Below are 20,580 nucleotides of genomic sequence, written 5' to 3'. Positions count from 1 at the left end.
GGTTGCTTTGTTCCTAGATGTGCCTGGCAGAGTGATAGACAACATTTTCCCCCTACTTGCACATTCCATATATATGTGATTGTATCTAAAGACACAGCAGCCTGACTTTTCCTGGGGTTGCCCTTTGCCAGCTCATACCATGGAGAGCATTTTGTTGCCTCTGGGCTGCGGTTCCTCCTGGACAGACAGACAGAGGCTCTGGACCCATGCAGTGCTGGGGGCTCAGCCCTCCCCACCGCCCACAGTGGATGCACTCGGGCCAAGGGCAGCTGCAGCAGAACAACCCCTGATTGTTCTCAGCGCACATCTGTCCAGATGTGGAACCAGGCAGCTCCACCCAGGAGCCACCGGCCTCTGGCTGAACCCAATCATCCTCATCCCTCTGCACCGTGCATCCTAGGGAGCCCCAGCCATCACCCAAGCCCTGGGTACGGGTCTGCAGAGCACACAGGAAGAAGAAATCAGCCAAAAGTCCCAGATCAAAGGCAGGGACTGGTGTGGAGAACCCCCAGCCGTTTGCATCCTACGCCTGTGAACTCCCCACGTCCCGTCCCCTCTCTTCTGGGGCACTGCTGTAGGGCACAGCCTGCCCCGCTCCTGTCTGAGATGGGGCTGCCACACCACAGGGCCCAGCCCCTCCGTGCCCAGCAACCAGCTGATATCCAGGGACGCCCAGAGATCAGGAAAAAGCTTTATTTGCAAAGAAAATATTGACAATTTACATAAACTTACATCCTAAATTATATACATTATGTATATTTTATATACAGATAGTGTCTTGAATAAAGATGTCGAAGCACAAAACAGCATTGGAATATCTCTGTGCAGCTCAGATAAACGGGAGTGGAGTTGGGCATCTTTTCCCACAGCTCCTCTCCCATTCCTTTTTGGTTGGGGGGTGAGGAGGGGCTTCCTTCCACCCCTGGAAGCCATGAGGGTGGGCAATGCGTGGGGCCAGGCCAGAGGGTGCAGCACCCACACACAGCTGTGCCTGGGCAGGGGAGAGCCCAAGAAATGGGACAAACCCCATCCGGAGGGGCTCAGCCTGCAGTGCTGAGTGCTGGGACCGGTGCCTTCCTGCTCCCATGCTCTGAGCTGGGACAGCATGTCTGGATTTCGTTGGGCTATGGAAAGAGCTCACCTGAGAGCAGCCCCGGGAAGCACCTGCCCTGTACCTCTCAGCCTGGGAAATACAACGCTCAATGCTAAGAGGACAGTGCTGCAGCACTGATGGGCTGCTGGTGATGGCAAGAGCCCCTCAGCCCCCACCCTGGGTGAGGAAGGTGCTGGAGGAAGCACAGTCAGCACGTGTGGGTGCAGAGCCATGAGCTGAAGGGTGTGCTGGGGAGCATCCCTCCTACAAAGGCACCCCGAACACAGAAGCAGAGCTGGCTTCCATACGGGCTGTCTCTGTACTGGGAATCTTCAGAGGGAGAAGGATTTCAGATGCTGAGTTAGATACCAATCGGCTGCTTGCTACATTTCTGCAACTGGAGTCCAGCCGAAGGCTGAGCAGCAGATCTGAGGCACGTGGGTGAGGGCGAACTGAAGGACTGCTGGGAGTTCTGCAGGAGAGACACCAGAGGGAAGGATGCAGCGAAGCTTACAATCTTCCACACCAATGAACCCCCTCCAGCTGTCCTGAGCTGCTTCCAGGCCCTTTGGCTCCAATGACGGAAACGTGCAGAGGCCCCAGAGGCGGTGGCACAGAGCAGTATCAAACAGAAGCAGCTATACCACAGCCTGGGTAACTGTGCCACAGTACTGCATCCGTGAGAACGTGCTGCTGCAGCAGCCACAGGGTTTAAATACAAAGGACTCCACAGCTGCCAGGCGTGGAGCAGCGAGGAAGGACGGCCACCTGCAGCCAGCAGCACCTCCTGCCCTGCTCCTGCAAACATGCCAAGGGATCGTGGCAGCAGTGCCGGGGTGCTCACAGCAAAAGGGATTCTCCCTTTGCCTCCTGCTGCTCACAGGCACATTCAGAAGTGAACCACAGCTCCTGCCAGCGGGGGATGAGGAATGCCAGTGACATCCATCGCACTCTCCCAAGCCATCGTGTTATTTATGCTTGCCCCTAAGCCTCGCTGCTCAGACTGTATTCTAAAGCAATCCTGTTAATGATTTGCTTCATGTTCTCACTATAAGAAGCTGTCCCGATTCATTCTTGTCAGAGGAACATCTCCTTCTTAATTGATTTTAAAGGAAATAAACAACAAAGGCTGCTTCAGTGCCCCTCAGGCTCTCGCTAGCCCAACATGTTAAGGCTAGAAAGGAGGAGAACATATTGAAAAAGAAATAGCAGGCAATTTTTCATGCAGTTATTTTATAAACTGCACGCCTCCTGTGAATAGCAAGGCTGAAGCCAAAGCCGGGTGCCCCCAAGAAATATTTATCTCCCAATAACTGCAATACTTGGCAAGTGAGATCACTCGCTACGGCCGCGGAGAGCAGCGGAGCCGGGAGCACTGCGGGCAGGCAGAGCCTGCAGGGGCACAGCAGTGCTGGCTTACACCGCAGGTGAGCACGGCTGGGGCAGCCCTGGCTGTCACCCGGACCTCGGCTCCCCACGCAGCCGTTTGTGTTTGCCACAGGGGCTGCAATCGCACTGCCCTCCCTTAGCGAAGGCCGCTTACCCAAGGACACGAGCAGGCGCGCACCACCGAGCACCAGGGGCAATTCGTGCTCCGGCCTCCTCCTCAGCTCCAGCACAACTTCCAGCTTCAGATCTCAGCACCAGTCGTGGGGAGGTGACGGGAGAGAGTTGCTCAAGAAGCCAAAAGAAACAATAGCGTCCTCGCTCCGCTATTAGTCACCAGAAATCGAGTTAGGACTAGACCCAGCAGGGCTCAGAGCAAAGAAAAGCGGTGACTTCATGCTAGACCAGGCTTTTTAAATACACATTTTTGCTAGAGACTCCATCGCTGCTCATTGGAGCAATTTAGGTAGGAGGGTGCCAACAGGGACGGGGTGTGGGGAGGAAGGATGAAAACCACATCTGAGAGCAGGGCAGCTGCTATTAAAACAGAAAAAATAATTTCCTGTTGGAATATTTTATTCTTAAACATGACAAACTTCTTCAGAGTGTTCTCACAAGTACTTGTGTCTGCTCTGCGTGCCTCTGGGAAGCCAGTAGAAAAGTGTTCTGGTTTGCAAAATATTAATTAAAAAGACACACATTAAAAAAGCCCGACCCCCAAACAAAAACCACCGGCAGCTGTGACAGCAGCAGTGGGTGACGGCAGCCCCCGGTGGGCAGCGCACAGCTCCGGGGTAACGGCAGGAGCTGGAAGTAGCAGAGGCTCTGGAGCCAGGATTGTCTTTTTCTTTGGGACTTTGTGATTTCTGGAATGCAGAGGCGGTTCTCCGTGTGCTAAGCCTGCTCTAGTCAGCATCCACCTTCCCCTCCACCGCACCGCTCTCACCGCCTGCTTCCCAGCTCTGCCTGAGGCACTTTGCTCTCCTTTCTCCACTCCTGAGGATGAATGTAAACACCACTGACTCTCACCCACCTCCTCTCGCGCCGCGCGCCGCTCCAGTTAGAACTGAGAAGGCAGGAAAGCAGAAACCCCAATCCTCGCTCTCATCAGCGGGCAGAAGCAGGAGCGCCAGGTAGGGCCGCCTGGCTGGGCTCTCTCCTGCTCCTGCCTGGGATGATGCTCGTGCTTAGTGCAACATAAAAGCAGAGAGCCACGTCACTCCCAACAAGCCCCACGTGAAGATCACAGAGCAGAATATCAGTGCAGTAATACTTGAAATACTGAGACAAGGCGGACACAACAGCCTTCCTTCCTCACCACGCTTTTTCAGCTAGCTTTTTGATCCGAGTCTCCGTGCAAGTCACAGAAGACATTGTGCTTCCTGCATTCACATATAGGAATAAATAGCTCTGGATCAGCTTTCCTTATGGCCGGATTACAGAACCCCCTGAAATACTGATACGCTTATGAACAGCAGCACGGTGCAGTTCTGTGAGTCTCCTTGGATGTGCCAAGTTCATCTAGGATGCTGGCGCATCTCCTAGGCGGATGGCCCCAAAGAAAGTTGTGTGCTTGCTCATGTTGATGGAGATGTCAGCGTGGACCATTTTCACAGCGATCTTCTGCCTGGCTTTGAGGAGGCAGACCCCGGCTGTATAGCAGGTATTGAAGTTGGTCTTGCCGGTCTCAATACTCCGAGTGCATTGCAGGAAGGGTTTCTCATCCACCACCACCTCATAGCTGGCAAAATCTGTGAAGTTTATGTAGTATACCTGATGTGAAGCAGGAAGAAGAAAGATTATTAGGCAGCGTGTTTGTGAAGCAGGAACAAGCCCACGCTCCTCTCGGTGCGTATGTAGGCTCCCCCTGCTAACCATCCTCTCCTCAGCCCCCAGCCACACACATTCATGGGAGGCCGACTTGTCTGAATGACCCCCAAGCCAATGAGACATAAGGAAACTCCGTATTTCACTTCATCCTAATAAAAGCATGCAAGTGCCTGTGAATCCAAGCATCTCTATGGCTGAGCCAGGAAGCCTCATGCCAGACCCTGCTGTTATAGGGAATGTACAAACCTGTGCAGGCCTACTTACAGCAGTCTGAGAACAAATCTACCTGCCACAAACAGCTTTTCATCCAACAAACAAACAAAGTTGTTAACTGAAGTCCTCTTGCACTTACCTGGCAAGTCCTGCTTTCTGGGTCCCATGAGCCTCCTTTAGTGCTGACATCAACAATGCCCTAAGATGTACTGGGAGCTGCCTTCTTTGTAACTGGACTTGAGGTGCTCTCAAAGGCATAAGCTGTTACAGGGAAGACACTGTCCCAACCTCCACAGCTTGGAAGCAAATGACCTCACAGTATCTGTACTGATTTAACTCTTAGATCTGGTGACAAAGCCCCCAGGACTGTGCAGCTTGCTGGAACTTAACCATCTCCCACGTACTGATTCTGAAGAACTCCAGGATGCCTGAGAAAGGCCTGCACAGAGAGAAGTCCATCCCAGGGAGCTGCTTCTTCCTGATAGAAGGAAACTACTCAGTTTGGATGCGTCTGCCAGTTCTTCTTAGCCTACGCTGTGTGACCACAGAAGCTAAGCAAGGCTGAGTCCCCATTTTCCTTGATGGACTACAAACAGCAACGGCTTCGGTGGCCAGCAATGAGCACGAAGCACTTGGGAAACAACTGCACTTTGGCCCAATAGAGTTATTTTCCCTGCCACCATCCAAAGTGGACGCACAGCCGTGCCCACAGAAGAGCCCTGTCTAACCTGACGGCCGCAGCCCATCCTGCTGCTGCCATCCCCGTGGGGCTGCCCACTGAATGCAGCCAAACCGTGAGCAGGAGTGCTGAGATCTGTCCCACAGCCTGCACAGTTTTTCAGTCCTCAGGGGTCCGAACACCCTGGCTGCTGTGGAAGGGCAGAACGTGGCATTCATGCTCCGTGTCAAAGACTTGCAAGAAACCAGCAGCAAGGCATTAAATTGACAGAGCACCTCCTGCTTTTTTTCTTTTTTTGAATGGGAAAATTACAGAAATTGTGTCTTAATTAGCTCCATCCTAAGTCATAATACAAGCAATTTTTATTTTGTTCAGTCCTTTCTACATAAGCAGGTCTGTACACCCGCCATTGGTGCTGCCTAATGCAGGCGCTGAGCCATCCCACAGCCAGCAAGGCTGCTGGAGCACAGCATCAGTCTGAAATGTGGAGGCAAAATGGAATTACCTGGGCTGGGAGCCCTATGCTTACAAAGAGTGCCACGGCTGCCCAAACATCCCAAGTCGTGAGGGTTTTGGCACGACATCCCTCTTAAAGCACTGAGCCCAGCTTCCTGCTGGGGCTCTTGCTCTGCAATAAGGTTTAGATTTGCGGCTGAGTGACTGCACAGACAATGTGGAGGGGAAAAAAAAAGGCTCTGGTGGCACATGGGATTTGGTTGGGCTTCTGTGCATGTGTCGCAGTAACCAGGCTCTTGCAGCTGGTGTCGTGGCAGAACGTGTGACCTCGCACTTCCCAACTCTATTAACTTCTTCATCTGACACACATCTCCTAGAGCACGAAGTGGTTAAAAGCACATACAAGTTCTTGGCATTCTCTAGATGTCTGGAGCCCTCTCGTGGTTCATGCAAGGCTTCCATTGGAACACAAGAATAGGAGTTAGGCCTAGGACCGTACTCACTTCTACCTGACTATAGATGAAGTATGTGCCGTCCACCAGTACCTCCAGCTCCCCACTGCGGGCATGCAGCTTAAACACCTTGGGGTTCATAGTGATGCGAGACCAGTCATTGAGGACTCCACCTGAAAGATCTCAGTATGAGAAAACGGCAGTCACTCAGTACCCGTCAGGATGAGAAGCGCAGGAGCACACAAATACAGTCACATTGCAACACAAGCAGCTGACGCAGCCCCACGCGGGAAAGTCAGGGGAACTCGGTCAGAAAACCCCACAGTTAAGCACTGTGCTCTGTTGGCTCTGGCTCCTTCCCATGGCAGCAGCTCTACCTGCACCACCTCTTGCTGCTGTTTGAACGGGGCACCCGCTCTGCTCTGTGCACAGGATGAGCGATCCGATCTCTGCTCGCTTTTGGTTAAGAGCAATTCTCACCCTTGGGATGCAGTGCACGGCCCTCTGCTCGTCCCCTGGGTGCAGACTGACTTGTCTTCTCCCGATACAACCAAGTAGCTGAGCGATTCCCAGCCCCAGTAACATCAAAAGTGACTGCCATCATCCCTGCTGCACAGCAAGGACACTCTGGCACACAGAGACCAGTGCCAGTATTTCTAAACTATTTGCTGTGTTTTCTAAACTAGGCTAGGGTGAGAACTGCGATCCCTGTCCTTATGGGAATGGGACAAAACATGGCAAACCTGCCTGCGTGAAATGGCATCACGTCCCACCACATTACCCTGTGCTGAGATACATCCTCAGCACAGTCAGGGGCATGAAGACCCACCACCCACTCCTCTGTCGCTGAGCCAACTGAAAGCATCAGCAGACACATCCGAGGACATGCTCTGCTACGTGCTGAGGACAGCTTGCAGTCTGCAGGTTGTATCAAAAGCAATCTTTCCCCTCCCAGCCTTTATCTGCTGTTCTGCTCCCTGCCCCCAGCTGTGAGCCAGCCAGGCTGTGCTTTCTGCTCTCTGTCAGCTGGACAGCATTAATGTCAGAGTGCCCGAGGAAGGCAGGCTCAGCATAGCAGATTGTTCCCAAGCAGCAGGGAAGGACAGTTACAGGGTAATTCCCACTCTTAGAGAGCAGTGTATGCTCTGCAAACATAGAAGGGTCCCGTTGATAATGGAATAATTGCTTTTTAAATGTAAGCACGACAGCATCTTTTCCCCTGTGCTGTTGTTGGAAACAGCAGATTTCCTTTTTGCTGCTGGGAGCTTCCCCCCACCCTGCTATAGCAAACACATTCAGCTCCAAGACAGAATCGTGAGAAATGTCAGCTCCAGCAGCTCACGCCTGGTGAGAGACAAACCGAGCCTTCCTACAGGAGCCCTGGCCAGCCCTCACCATCCCACACATGGGGCAGAGGTTGGTGAACCCATTCCTGCAGCCCTGTCCCATTCTTGCAGCCCTGAACCAGAGCTCCCTGGGTCTGGGCAGGGGATGAGGCAGCTCCTCTCCAGTACAGCGAGATATGGCCAGCTGAGAGGCAGCAGCTAAGGAATGAGACCCAGCTGTTGGCAAAGGGAACGCGAGCAGAAATCGGAGATGGGTTTGGGGAGGAAGGAAAAGAGCAAAGAAGTGCTGGTGGATGTGAGATGGCTCGGCAGGACTTGGGGTGGGTATGGATGGGTAGGGATGCTCAGGGGCTGCATGCTGTGTGCCTGCAGCACGGCAAAGCAGGAGCTGGTGGCCGTGCATCTCTGTGTGCTCGCAGCTCCCATTACAGCTGCATTTTCTCCTGACATAAATTAATGGGGAAAATGGAGAAAAGAGCAGACTAACTGGGCTGAGGTGGGAAAAGGACACACTGCAGGCATAGAATAGGAGAAGAAAGAGACTGGGAAAGGAGGCGGCCAGCAGGGGACTCAGGAAAAACTGATGACTTTACAACAGGTGGGAGGAGGTGAAGGGAAAGTGAGATCCAGTAGGGCAGAACTAGTGGGAGATGCACAGAGACAAACCGGGGGATGAGTTTGACTGCAGGAGAAGTGGGAGGATGCTGAGCAGTGGGCTCCTCTGTGGGGTTTGGGCAATGGGAATGAGTCTGTTACGGTCAGCCAGCACCAACCCACATCACAGGGGAGATCTTAGCTCCACATATATGCCTGGGGCTGCAGGATGGGCCCAGTAAGTGCCAATAGCATGAGATCCTTACCATTCTTCACTTGGATGGCTGAGCCTTGGCCTTGAAGGTGGACCACAGCTGGCTGCAAACGAGATTACAGGGATTTAAAGTCGGTCAGAAACACCGTGTCGTCTTACAGTAACTGGGCATAGCTCCACAGCTCTGAGATCATTACTGCTCTCCACAAACACAAAAGAGCGGAGCGGCCAAGAACAGCATCAGCACTGCACAAGGAGTGAGAAACCCAGGGCAGAATAACACAGCCTGCTTCTGAGCAATGAGAAGAGTCAGCTCAGCCGGTCCTTTCGGGGTAGCTACAACACAGCACACACAGGAAGGGTGGGATTTACGTGTTAGTAAACACAGCAGATAAGGTTAGTCAACAAAGCTGGTAACCGGGAAGGAGGCCAACCAACCTGGGTGTCTCGGGAGCCGGCTTTGTCTGTGGCACCTGCAAAATGCAATGCACATCGTTGCAGGGTAAGCCTGAAAGAGCTGCAGTAACTATTCCTTCAGAGAAACCTCCTCTTACCCCACAGTAAGCATAAAAGACACGTTTTTAACAGGAGGACACCAGCAGCTGAGTGGGGTACAGCTCCGTGTCAGAAAGCACCGAAATAAGAAAACGCCTCATCCTGCTTTTTTCCTGTCTTAATCCTGTATTTCTGCCCGGCGTCACTGAAGCATCCTCAGATCACTCAACCAGCTTCCACTGGAAGGACAAACTGCAGCACTCTGCTCCTGGCAGCAGTGCCAACAGAGGCTCTGGGATGCAAACAGCGGTGTGAAGGCAGCAACGCAGCCATCTGCTGCACTCATGCTCTGCTGAAGCTTCTCCGAGAGCCAAAGCTCCGTGACAGAGGAGATGCTCGTGGGCACCATGCGGCAGCACTGAGGACCTGGCACTGCTGCTGGCCCGTGCTCCTGGGGGAGACTGACATCAGCTAAGCTTCCCCTTGATAGCTGTGTGAGCTGTGGGGGGACAGCCCCGGTTTCTCTGAAGAAGCCTTTTGTAATAGCAGCGCTCACCTGAGGGGCCCTGCAGCCCTGGGGGGCCCTGGGGGCCGGGTGGGCCAGGGGGGCCGGGTGGTCCCATCACAGTGGTCCCAGGAATCCCGGGGATGCCGGGGATGCCAGGGGGGCCCTGGGGCCCAGGGGGGCCTGGTGGCCCTTGGGGACCGTTGGGTCCTGGAGGACCAGCCTTCTTACCTGGAAAACACAAGGCCAAGTGTCAGCACACAGCATCACTCATGTCGGAAGAGCCCCCTCTGCTCCCAGCCCACCCAGCACCACATCCCTCAGTTTCACATCCCTCAGTGCCACATCCCTCAGTGCCACGTCCCCACGGCTCTGCAACACCTCTGGGGGAACCCACTGCTCCCCGGGCAGCCATGTGGGTGCGTCAGCACAGGTCATCACCTGCAGTGCAATTACACCTAAACAAGGACTGCACCTCAGGGCCACCCGAGGGACAGAGCATCTGCCCCAGGGGTGAGGATGTGACCGAGGCTTTTTGATGGAAAACAGTTGCAATCTTTCCCAGCTGCTGTATGCTGACGCATTATACATAAACCTTCAGCATCAGCATCACATCACCGCACACCGCAAGAATTTTCAGCTCGCGTGGAACTGGTGGGATACAACCTGGTGCACTGTGGCCACGAACCAGGGATGAGAGACAGCTGTGCTGCTCAGTGCCTCATGGCCATTCCCCACATTGCTGCTCCCTGCATACAACTCACCTCCAGCCTTGTAAATTCTCGGGCTAAAGGAAGCAGAATGTTACCTTCTGAATCAGAGAAGTAAACTAAACTAGCTATGCATAACCAAAATAATATGGCAGTAATGCCAGTATCCTATAAAAACAGGGGGACAAATTGTGACCTGCAATATCTCTGCCCAGATCAGCAGCTGTGCCTTCACACCTGAGCTGGCCGTGCACCAGGCCACGCCAGCAATGCTCCACCTCAGGATGGTGACAGCTCTTGGAAATGAGCAGCTCGAGTCCCAGCTCTCACCTATCTCCCCAGCAGCACGTTGCAAATGCCTTTCCTTCTACCTAGGCCAATGCTGAGGAAGGCTCACACATGGGGCCAGCAGTTCCATGGCTGGCTCCCCTTCTTTCTTTCCCAAGAGGATCACATGCCAGCTGTTTTAACCAATCCATCTCAGAAGTGGGGTCTGCAGCTCAGCGTGCTGCTCGTTCAGCAGCAAAACAACCACGCATCATTCTGAAGCTGCACAGGGATGTGCATTCTGGGCATTCTTGCTCCTTCGAGCAATTTCAACTCCCCCTCCTTTGTAATGGAATCCTGCTCACTGATATCACAAGGCAAAAAGTGGTTATTCACTAAAACACAAAGCTCAATTCACCTTCCAGCTGAGACCACTGCCAGGTGGGTTGCAGCACGGAGCAAGGAGTGCACTCAGCATGGATACACAAGAATGAGATGCTGCTGCTGCTGCTGCTTCCCCTTTCTCCTCTCTGGACTTTTTTTAGAGCCCCTCAGTGTGGCAGAGCTGCTGGTGGAGGCCCTGCTCCCAGGAGCCACATGCACTGCACAGGCAGCACGACCCAAGTGCAGCACAGTCAGCGTGTGCTTTCCCTAATTGCCATTTGCCAAACAATAAGCTCTAAGTCCAAAAAACGGAAATAAATTAAAGAAAATGTGACAACACCATAACAGAAAAATATTCCATGCAGCACTACAGCTGTATGTAATACAGCACTGCGAGATCCCTCAGCTGCTCCAGGACTGCACGAACACCACAGCATCGTTTGCTGTTAGCTCAGCTGATTTAGCAGGGTTTGGGCTTTCAGAGCTCTGTTAGGACAAACTTTGTGAACATGAAACGTGACGCAGCTCTGGAGCACAAACAGCCCAAGTTTCTGAGCACAGCAGCCATCAGCCGTGAGGCTGCATGCAAGGAGCAAGAGCAGAGCGCTGTGCTGTGCTGTGCAGGGGCTGCTGCAGCTCAGTGCCAGGGCCATGCAGCAGTGCAATGTGGCATCCTGGGTGCCCCATCCCCAGGTGCTGTCACAGCCCTGGCTGGCTGCAGCCCTGCGTCAGCAATGAGCACTGAGTGCTGCAGAGACGTCTGGGGGAGCCCCTGAGTTGCACACAGCTGGCACCTTCCTGCTGCTTGCAGGGCACTGTGAGCGTGTGCTGGGTGTGAGATGGGTGGGTGCTCTGATGGGTGCGAGGAGCAGCATGGGGCCAATGGCTGCACTCCCCTAAACCTAAAACCCTAAATGGCTGTTGCTTGGTTTTGAGAACAAGCCTACAAAGCAACCCAGATCTTTGGATTGTGTTCTGGTAGCAGATCCATGCACGACCACTGTGTGTGCCAAGGAGCCAGGCACAAACACAGATGGCACCAGATGCCCCACAAAGCACGGAATCGTGTGCCCAAAACACAAAACACTACACCTCCCCAGTCTGCATTTTGGGAAGTAGGTGCACATTGCAAACAGCTTGAGGAACGTGGTGAGAAAGCCAGGCATCACCTGTGGGCCGACCCACACTCAGCACGGAAACACAAAGCAGAACTTCTGCATTTGGTGCACACAGAAGCTGCAGAGTGCATTCAGAGAATCTGAAGGTCTGAAGGAGGCACCAAGCTGCAGCAGGACCCATGGCAGAGCAGAGGGAAGCTGGAGCTGCAGAGAGCAGGCAGCTTGCCACAGCTGGCACATGGTAGCACAGCTGTTTGTTATGGGAATCACTTCTATACAATGCAATTAAGTTCTCTTTGCTTTTAAAGAAGACTTCAACAAGCATCTCCAGCTCCACAGTGCTGCTGGGGGATGCAGTTCTGCCAAAGTAATGCTGGAGGCATGGGGAGCAGCCCCAGAGTGCTGCATTGGATGCTGTGCCCATTGCTGGGATGTGAATGAATGGTTTTCCCATTCCTGTCAGTTGGAGAACTTGTAGCCAGAACACTAACACAGGTGCACCAAGGGCTAACTGAGGTCAAATTACATTAAAAATCAAAACTTACCCTTTTTCTTGTTTTTTACTGAGCTTGGACCTGCAAAGAAAAAAAAAAAGAAAGCCAGTAAGATTCAGTGATCAATTAATGCTAAAAATCCCCGCTGCCACCCATAGCACTTGGGAAGAGGCTTCTGTCTGGAACAAAACTGGGAACAGAAGCGGTCGCCCAAGGCTGAGCGCCTCCAGCTCTGTGCAGGATGCTCACAGCACTGCCTGACTTCTGCACACAGATGTGCTGCCTGTATCCGCCGAGGTCGCCACTGCAATGGGGCACATTGAGCTTTTGGACAGCAGAAATCCTGAGCCTCAATCCCTGTAATGCAGAATGCTGTGCAGCCACTGCTGGGAGGTTGTGCAGAGCCCTGCTGCCTTGGTGACACAGCGAATGTCCTGGGGAGAGCAGGCTGGGGAGGGAACCCAGCTCAGCTCGTGGCTGAAACATTCCTAGAGAAGCTGAGGCAGGGCACAGCTCTTGAGCATGAGTGTGAAGCACACCCCACTGCTTCCCCAGCGATTCATGATGGATGAGAACGAGACCCCCAGGTGCCACCCTGCCTGCAGAACCCCCGGAGCCCAGGCACACGCATTGCATGTAGGAAATGTAGGGTATCATCTGACTTATCACCTCTATCAATCTGCTCTTTTAAAAAGCTATTTCTTGTGCATTCTGTACAAACATACACCCTCCTATCAGCCCAGCAGAGGCGAGCTGCCAGGCCAACACACCTGGCGGCCACTGCCATGCTGCCCACACCTGCCAAGCACCGCAACACCGTGCTCAGGGAAAGCAAACACTGCAGGGAACATCACCCAGAGAACAACCCAGGGCGGGCAGCACGAGGCGAGCACTGCCTCTGCGCCTCTCCAGACCTCGGAGTCACGAGAGTTTATTTCATGTTATATATATCACACCATTAGCGCCATAACCAGAGTGAAAGTACAAATAGCTGCGGCGAGCCAAACACATTGGGGATGGATGGAACCAATTAGCTTCAAAGATGAATGGGAGGAATGAGAACCACATGCGATGGGGATGTTCGCAGTCTATATTACAACACACGCATCTGTTCCAGGCACGGCAGAGAGAGATGTTATGGCTGTGCAAGTGAATCTTTTGACAAACACAAAAATACTTCTGACATGAAAAAAAACACAATATTATTAGCCCTGGGAGCTTCTGAGCCTCTGGGGTTTGCATCTGTTCGTCTCCCAACAGGGAGGGATGGATAGTTTAATTGCATGGGGAGCCATGGGGCTCATGGGATGCACCAGCAGCCAAAGCTTTGCTTGGTTTTGCTCAGAACTCATCGGATAGCTCTGAACTGACTGCGATGCAGTAACAGCCTCTCACTGAGTTTGGGAGGCACAGTTCCACCCCAGTACCTGCCACAGCACGGGGCTCTTCTGCATTTGTATTTGTGCTCAGCTTCCACTCTTCCTCCTCATAGCCCCACTTATATTCTCCCCTGCAAGCTTTCTGTTCGTGCTTGAGGCCAAACCAAACTGAGGGAATTTTATCCTCCCCTCTGTTTTGCTTCAGCTGAAATGAAATTTGCTCTTACGCTCCTATGCTGCTCTTCCTCAGAAGAGCTCACAGTTCTGTGGAACCCTTTGCTTCAGCAAAGCTGTCAAGAAGCACCAAGACAGAGAAAGGGGCAGCAGAAGGAAGGCCTTGAAGGTCCCAGGAGCGAGCAGGGGATGGGGTTCACTCATACAGGATGCACAGTCCTACAAATGACCCACACACATGGAGTGAAGATTGCTGCTGCCTGGTGGAGCTCCTCCATACAGAGCTGAGTTCAAACGAGAACGTTTTTGTAGAAAGGCTCCTGCCCAAAGGCAACCAAGCTGGAAATGAGGGGGCTATTCCAAACCTCCAGGAGAGCAGCACAGGTCTGGAGGGGTCTGCTGGCTCAGTGTGAACCTTCAGCCCCATAGGGCACTGCCAGAAAGGCTCAACAGTTCATCAGTCCTGTTGGAGAGAATTCTTCTCAAAGGCGCTGCAGGCTGTTAGCACAGAACCACGAAGCAGGCTGCTAACTTGGCTCAAAGCACCAAAGCCGGCAAGCTGAGCTGCTTCTACCACTCGTAATACCCTCCATAACCCCCAACCCAAACACGGCCCTCCTCCTGCAGAGGGTTGGCACAGGGGGGAAACACGGGAGGAGGTCTGGGGCAGCACCAGCAGAATCCCTGCGGCCGCTTCCCAACGCCAAGGGAGGGATTGCAGCAGGTGGGCCAGCGCTGTGCAGGGCAGCACATGTGGCCACGCAGAGGGCACTGCACAGTGCTGCAGGGATGGGGTCCCAACATCTGCTGCATAACCACCACGGGCTGCAGAGAAACCAGATGGTGATGCAACTCGAGGATATTACACATGACATGTTTTCGCTTATAAAGATTAAGAGAGTTTGCTTTTCCCCCCCCCTTGATTTTACTTTTCTGTGTGCTACACGCTGCTGTGATTTGCTATAAATACAAAAATACCCCCACAAACCTCTTTAGGTCATGTGCTGATATAAATAGCATATTTAAAATAACAAAAAACACAAACCAACCTGCGTTCACTTATTAGCTGTGTGTGTGGATTAACGAGAAATAGCTCGAATTCTTTCAGAATGGTTCAAACTGGTCTTACTGACAGGAACAGATCTTTGTAATTACGTTGGTTTGATGTAAAACCTGCAAAAGGCCATTGCAGAAAGCTGTCCCAAGGAAGACTGCTGAGCCACCCTCACCCCAAGGACAGGCAGAACCCAGACCCAGCGATTCCCTGTCCACCTTGCAGACACGTCCCTTCACTTCCAGCACAGTTGCAACCTGAAGATGAGAACAGAAGCAGGAGCTCGGTGTCACTTATCCAGCAGGCCCATCTTCCCAACGTTGTGCACTCCCAAAAACCTGCAGCCTCGTCTTTGAAGCGGGAGCTTCTGGCTGTGGTTGCAAGAGGAATGCCAGGTTTAACAACCGCCTCTCTCAACAGCGATGGGAATTTGAGCAAAGCACTTTTCCAAATCCTGGTAGCCATCTGGTTTAACAAAGAGATCGCTTGCTGGATCCCAGAGGGAGCTCTGAATGCTGCCTGACTCCACCAGAGGCCCCTGGAGAAGAGATGGTTTGCAGAACCCAATGCGCCCACCTGGCCACAGAGGGGAAAGCATCGCTAGAGAAGCAACCAACAGACATATGGCTGCTGGTCAAAGTCCTTCTTGACTTTGGTGTCCCAAAGAGAAGGCTGTGGCAGTCGGTATAACCTTGCATGGTGGACGCTGTCATTTCACAGCAGGTAAGACCACAAGGAACCATGATGATGACCAAGGATTAATGAAGTCCTGCCCAGTAAGCCTCCATCGAGCCCCGTATCCCTCTTTGACTAATACTGGGGGGAGTGGGGAAGAGACCAAGAAAGGCTCAATCACTACTCCAGAGATAAAGTTTTCAAGCAATGAGGAACCCATGACACGCTTTGACACGCTGCCCCAACGGATGAGATGGGAAGGCCCACTTCAACCTCCACAACTCCATCATTTCGTTTGCAGAATGGGTGCACCGATGTTCACTCCACTCACGGGGCTATGAGATATGTGAGGCTTTTCAAACATTTCCAAGTGCTGTGTTATTAATGCCAGACCATGGCGGAGCTGGGGAAAGAAGGATGTTAGCTCCCAACACATGCTTAATCCAGAACACGTGGGTTTGGGGAGGTTTTGAACCAATATGTTTTCAACATTTTCAGGAAATTTGGTCTAGCCAGATGAAAGCTTCTTGGACTCCGCTGAAATATCAGCAATACAAATACTGAAGCAGGATGAATTTTCCCCTTCCCTTGAACAGAAAGTGCTTCTTCACCAATTCCAAAGAGCCAGGCAGCAGCTCTCGAGGAGCAGCTCTTATTTGCTATTATCACTCCAGAAAATAGGATGAATTATAGATGTAGGAAAGCATCCAAGACATAAAACATACCATGCACTGCTCCAAACGTCTGGTATGCTTTGGCAGAGTGGGTTTTGGGGGTGGGAAGAGGAAGGGCAGTCTCCTGCTGGGAGCAGAGGAAAGATGCTGTCAGCAATGGCAGGAGGAAGGGGTGAACCCAAGCGTGGGATGGGATGTCCCAGGTACAAGGCCTGGAGTAACTTCAGTAAATCCACATACACTGAATGTATTACAGAACGGAAAGGGGAGCTCATTGTACAAAGCAGGGGAAAAGGATGAAATCGTGCTGTTTGACGCATAAGCACACAGGGCAGAGCCCCGGGCCATCGGTTATTCTCAGCCACCATTGTTGCCTCTCTCTGCTTTTGTTCCAATGATTTTTTTTAAGCTCACACATGGACACAGTCACCCTCCATTATCCTGTTCTCACTCCTTTGAGATGCTCCACGATGGCCCCCCGCACACCACAGGCCCCACGTCCTACACGTCAGGGGTCTTTGCTTACAAGACAGTGCCACCGTTATCCTGAGCCACACGTTGCTCAGTGCCCAGCCAAGGCTCAACCCCAACTCACATCTGCCACGGCTCCGATCCCCCACCCCTGTGCTGAACTGAACTGACACTCAAAAACCAGTTTCCTCAAGATGATGAGCATTTTGCAGCTCTCCGTGCTCTTTCGAGGCACTCCCTCGGCTCCATCCACTTTTAGGGCCATTCTTCATCTCCCCAGAGGACTTTTCCCACACACCTCCAGGGGAAGCATCCCACGCTGAGGTCTCCTCTGGCACTTCTGGGTCGCTGCGTGCTCGGCCACGAGGCTTTGAGAGCTTCTGCACCAGCGCCAAAGGCTGAAGATCATTTATCTGCTGGTGAATTCGGTACGAGAGCAGCTTTCTGCTGCCTCACTGCTCTCCTCTGAGCAATCTATCAGAGGACAAACCCACACCCATGTGCCGTCCAGATGATCGTTCTGCTCCGGGAGCCCCACGGGTAGCAGCCTGCTCCCTCCCTGCTGCTCTGAGCCCATGCACTGCTGTGGGAGCAGCCCCAGCTCCTTGTGCTCCCCGGAGCCGCACTGTGCTCCTCCTCAGACAGCCTCAGGCTGCCATGACAGCTCATCACCTTGCAGGTTTGTTGCTGTCACCATTGTTTCTCTCTCCTACCAGCGCTTCAGAGAGATTTCTGCCCGGTTTGATGATTAAGAAAGCAAGGCTCTCCACAATGGGAATAACTTGGTCGAGCTCATGAGTGAAAGGCAGGAATGCAGAGATGCTGGCTAACAGCGACAGGCAGCTGTGATGCACTTTACAATGGTCTTTAATCAGATTAAAGGGAAAAAATCATCAGTTAGAGCTGCTCAACTGAACTGAAGCGGAGCAGGAGTGCAACAGACAGATGTAGGAGAGCAGCAGCACAGCATGTGTCACATTGCCAGGTGCAAGCACCCCAACGCAGCAACAGGCCCAGCAGCAAGCCTGCAGGCAGCTCCCAGCTGTCCCTGCTGGCCGTGGTAACCCACCAAGCACTTTGCAACATCCCTCAAAACCATGCTGGGAGAACAGCTGAAACTCAAAGCTTTCATCACACCGGAGGTTCTCATTTGCACTGCTGCCTCGAAAGAACAGAAAAACTTCAGCAAACTGAAGCGTTGAAGGATTGGAGGCAAGAGGGGCCCCGCGGCTGGCAGCAGGGAAGAGCTGAGGTGGCAGCAGGCTCAACCCTCTGCGTGCACCTACAGCACCAGCACGGCACTGCCAGCACGAGGGGTTGTGCAGGATCCCGACCCCATCAGGTGGGAGCACAGCACGGTGCTCCCCAGCACAGACCCCGTCCTGCTCCCAATTAGCTGCAGAGCCACCGCTGCTGGCAGAACATCGCTGCGCCGGCTTCTCAGAACAGCACAGAACCAATCGCACATAAATCTCCGCCCCTCGCAGCTCCGCTCCCACACCATCGGTCCCAGCCAAGTTCCTGGGGCTCACAGCAGAACCTGCGGCCGTCACATTTCATCTCTCCGCACTCTCGCTGGCTATGGAAGAATATGATGTGCTTTTGTTTCCCTTCGGGCGCTGCGGGTGGATTCCAAGAGCTGGATCTTTGAGCCGAGCTGACAAACAGCATTACTATTTCCAATTCGAGGATCTCAAGGCTGCTTTTTGGCTGGCCGGCCTCGCAACGCTTGTTTTCTACACACCGCTGCACCCTATTGCTTACTTTATCAATACCACATATTTGAATGCAACTATTTAAAGCGTGGTATTACAGCTGTGTTTTTATTTTGTTTGTTTTATTCGGTTGTTGCTTAACACAAAACATTCTGACATTTTAAGTCACATCCCACTAAGATAAACAAGTAACATATGTCCCGAATTCCTGCAGGAGCGATTCCCCAGCAGTGCTGCTGCAAGGTTGGAGCTGAGCGGAGGGAAGATGCTCTGCAATGGGTCATTTCCAATGCACTCCAAGACAGCCAGGCCAGAGGAACCAGCGCAGGCAGGAGGAAACCCACCCAGCCCTCCTCTCTCTGCGCAAGCCGACATGGTTCTCCTTCTTCCTGCCTGCAATCTCATTGCACTGCAAACCTCTGCACTGTTCTGATGGTTTTAATGACGCAGAGCTGCGCAGGCTCTGCTGCTGATGCAAACATGCGTGCACGTGTGCTCACGTTTGGAGGAACCTGAAAAGGAGCTGAAAGAAACCCAAGGGAGAGACAGAGAGCGTGTTTTGGGAAGCCTGCACCTTCACTGACAGCATTCTGACCCAGCACAGCGCTACCTGGCTCTGCCCCACTCCATCCATTCACATCACCGCAGTCAGATGAATGAGCACTGAGCTGAGCCCTGCTCACAATCACAGCACCAATAGCTATACATCACAGCCAACAAAGCCCTAATGAAAACATGGAATTGTCGTGCCTCATTCACAGCTTTTTCCCCAAAGAGCTCCTCGCTGGTGCTGTTCTGCAGCTTTGTGCAACTTCTCCTATTTTATGGTGAATGTATCTGGTCTCGTATAACTGAGCGGGTTTTTAACGAGCGCACAGACAGGCCACAACTGAAGGCAGCTCCACAATTCCATCGCCAGAGCTGCAGCTCTGTCTTTGGCTATTCAGTCCCACCCTGACTGCCACGGACTGAAAATAAGTGCATTCATACAATGACAGAATGGCTCAGGCTGGAAGGGACCTCAAGGATCAGCAAGTGCCAACACCTCTGCCACAAGCAGGGCTGCCAGCAAACCAGATCAATACTATTCTGTCCCAAATCTGCAGAAGGCAGAGCGTGCAGTCGCCAAGCAGACCCTGAGCAGCATCCCCAGCCGTTTGGAGAGGTATGCAGCCAACAGCCAGCTCTCACAGCAGCACAACTCAGTGACCAGATGGACCACAGCACCACGCGCCTGCAGAGTGCTGCAGGGCCATGGCCAGCGAGCAAAGCGTGCACAGAAATCAAAGCTCAGCTGCAAACACTTCCCAAGGACAGACAATAGAGCCTCCGGCACACTGTGGGGAAGGAATCACCAGCCACCAGTCCAAGTCAGCCTTTACAATGCCTGGTACGTGGCATTCACGGTCCAGATGCACACATAGCTCAGATGCAATCACACTCCCGCCCTGCTGTAACATCTGTTCTCTTCTCATTAGCCAGGGCCATGCTTTGTAACAGAAGAAACTGAGATTCTCAAGCGTCAGCATTTGACCAGAGGCGTTATGAAAAGCCCCAGTTTTCACAAGTGGAGTTCATATGGAGTCACCAATTACTTCTAATGATACTGGTCCCTGCTCAACACGCAGCTTTAAGAGAAGTTTCAAAGAGTAGTTCAAGTTCCAGCACAGCCTGCTGCAGCACACGGCGCTGGGTTTGCGCTGAGGATCTGGGCAGGACAGGACTGAAACCCATCCAAAAGCTGAATCAGCACAAGGACCTGAATGCACGGCCTGGATGGAGTTCTGAGCACAGAATTCTCTCTCAAGCCTTCCAAGTTTCCTCTGCATCTCAGAATCTTTGCATGCTGTCCTCCCACCTTACCCACACCGGACAGGAGATGAATGGGGAGGGACCAGAGCAAGAGGACACACACACAGAGCTGCATCCTATCACAGCTTTGGGAATATTGAAGAAGCAAGGCTTCTTTTGGAACAGTGCAGGTCACAGCTGGAAGGGATGCTACTGGGTTAGCCATGCACCATCAGAGCTCAGTGAGCACTTTGTGGCTCCATTGGTTTGCAGACCTCCTCACCTCCGATGCAGTACAGCCTCACCCAAACACCACCAACACACACTGCTGGGATGCACCTCCCTGCTGCAGAAAGTGACTCCAAACCCTTTGAGCTGGCATCTCTGCTCTTCCCAGACTCCCGTGGAACA

General features: G+C 52.8%; 1 protein-coding gene across 4 annotated transcripts in view; it reads right to left on the bottom strand.

Moving 5' to 3' along the window:
* Positions 1-677: 677 nt before the first annotated feature.
* EDA (ectodysplasin A) overlaps positions 678-20,580 on the bottom strand; it is a 56,406-nt gene continuing 36,503 nt past the window's right edge. The window contains exons 3-8 of one of the 4 annotated variants that reach the window (XM_048959585.1): positions 12,288-12,317; positions 9,315-9,494; positions 8,702-8,736; positions 8,316-8,367; positions 6,167-6,291; positions 678-4,252 (exon numbers count right to left, since the gene is read on the bottom strand). In XM_048959585.1, coding sequence (XP_048815542.1) covers positions 4,001-4,252; positions 6,167-6,291; positions 8,316-8,367; positions 8,702-8,736; positions 9,315-9,494; positions 12,288-12,317 — 674 coding nt within the window. In that variant the 3' untranslated portion in view covers positions 678-4,000. Of the gene's footprint in view, positions 4,253-6,160; positions 6,292-8,315; positions 8,368-8,701; positions 8,737-9,314; positions 9,495-12,287; positions 12,318-20,580 lie in introns of all 4 variants that reach the window. The other 3 variants (XM_048959588.1, XM_048959586.1, XM_048959587.1) reach the window with 3 other exon arrangements.

Source organism: Lagopus muta, chromosome 13 (assembly GCF_023343835.1).
Source record: "Lagopus muta isolate bLagMut1 chromosome 13, bLagMut1 primary, whole genome shotgun sequence".
Classification (NCBI taxonomy): Eukaryota; Metazoa; Chordata; class Aves; order Galliformes; family Phasianidae; genus Lagopus; species Lagopus muta.
This window is presented reverse-complemented; position numbering and strand designations above follow the sequence as displayed.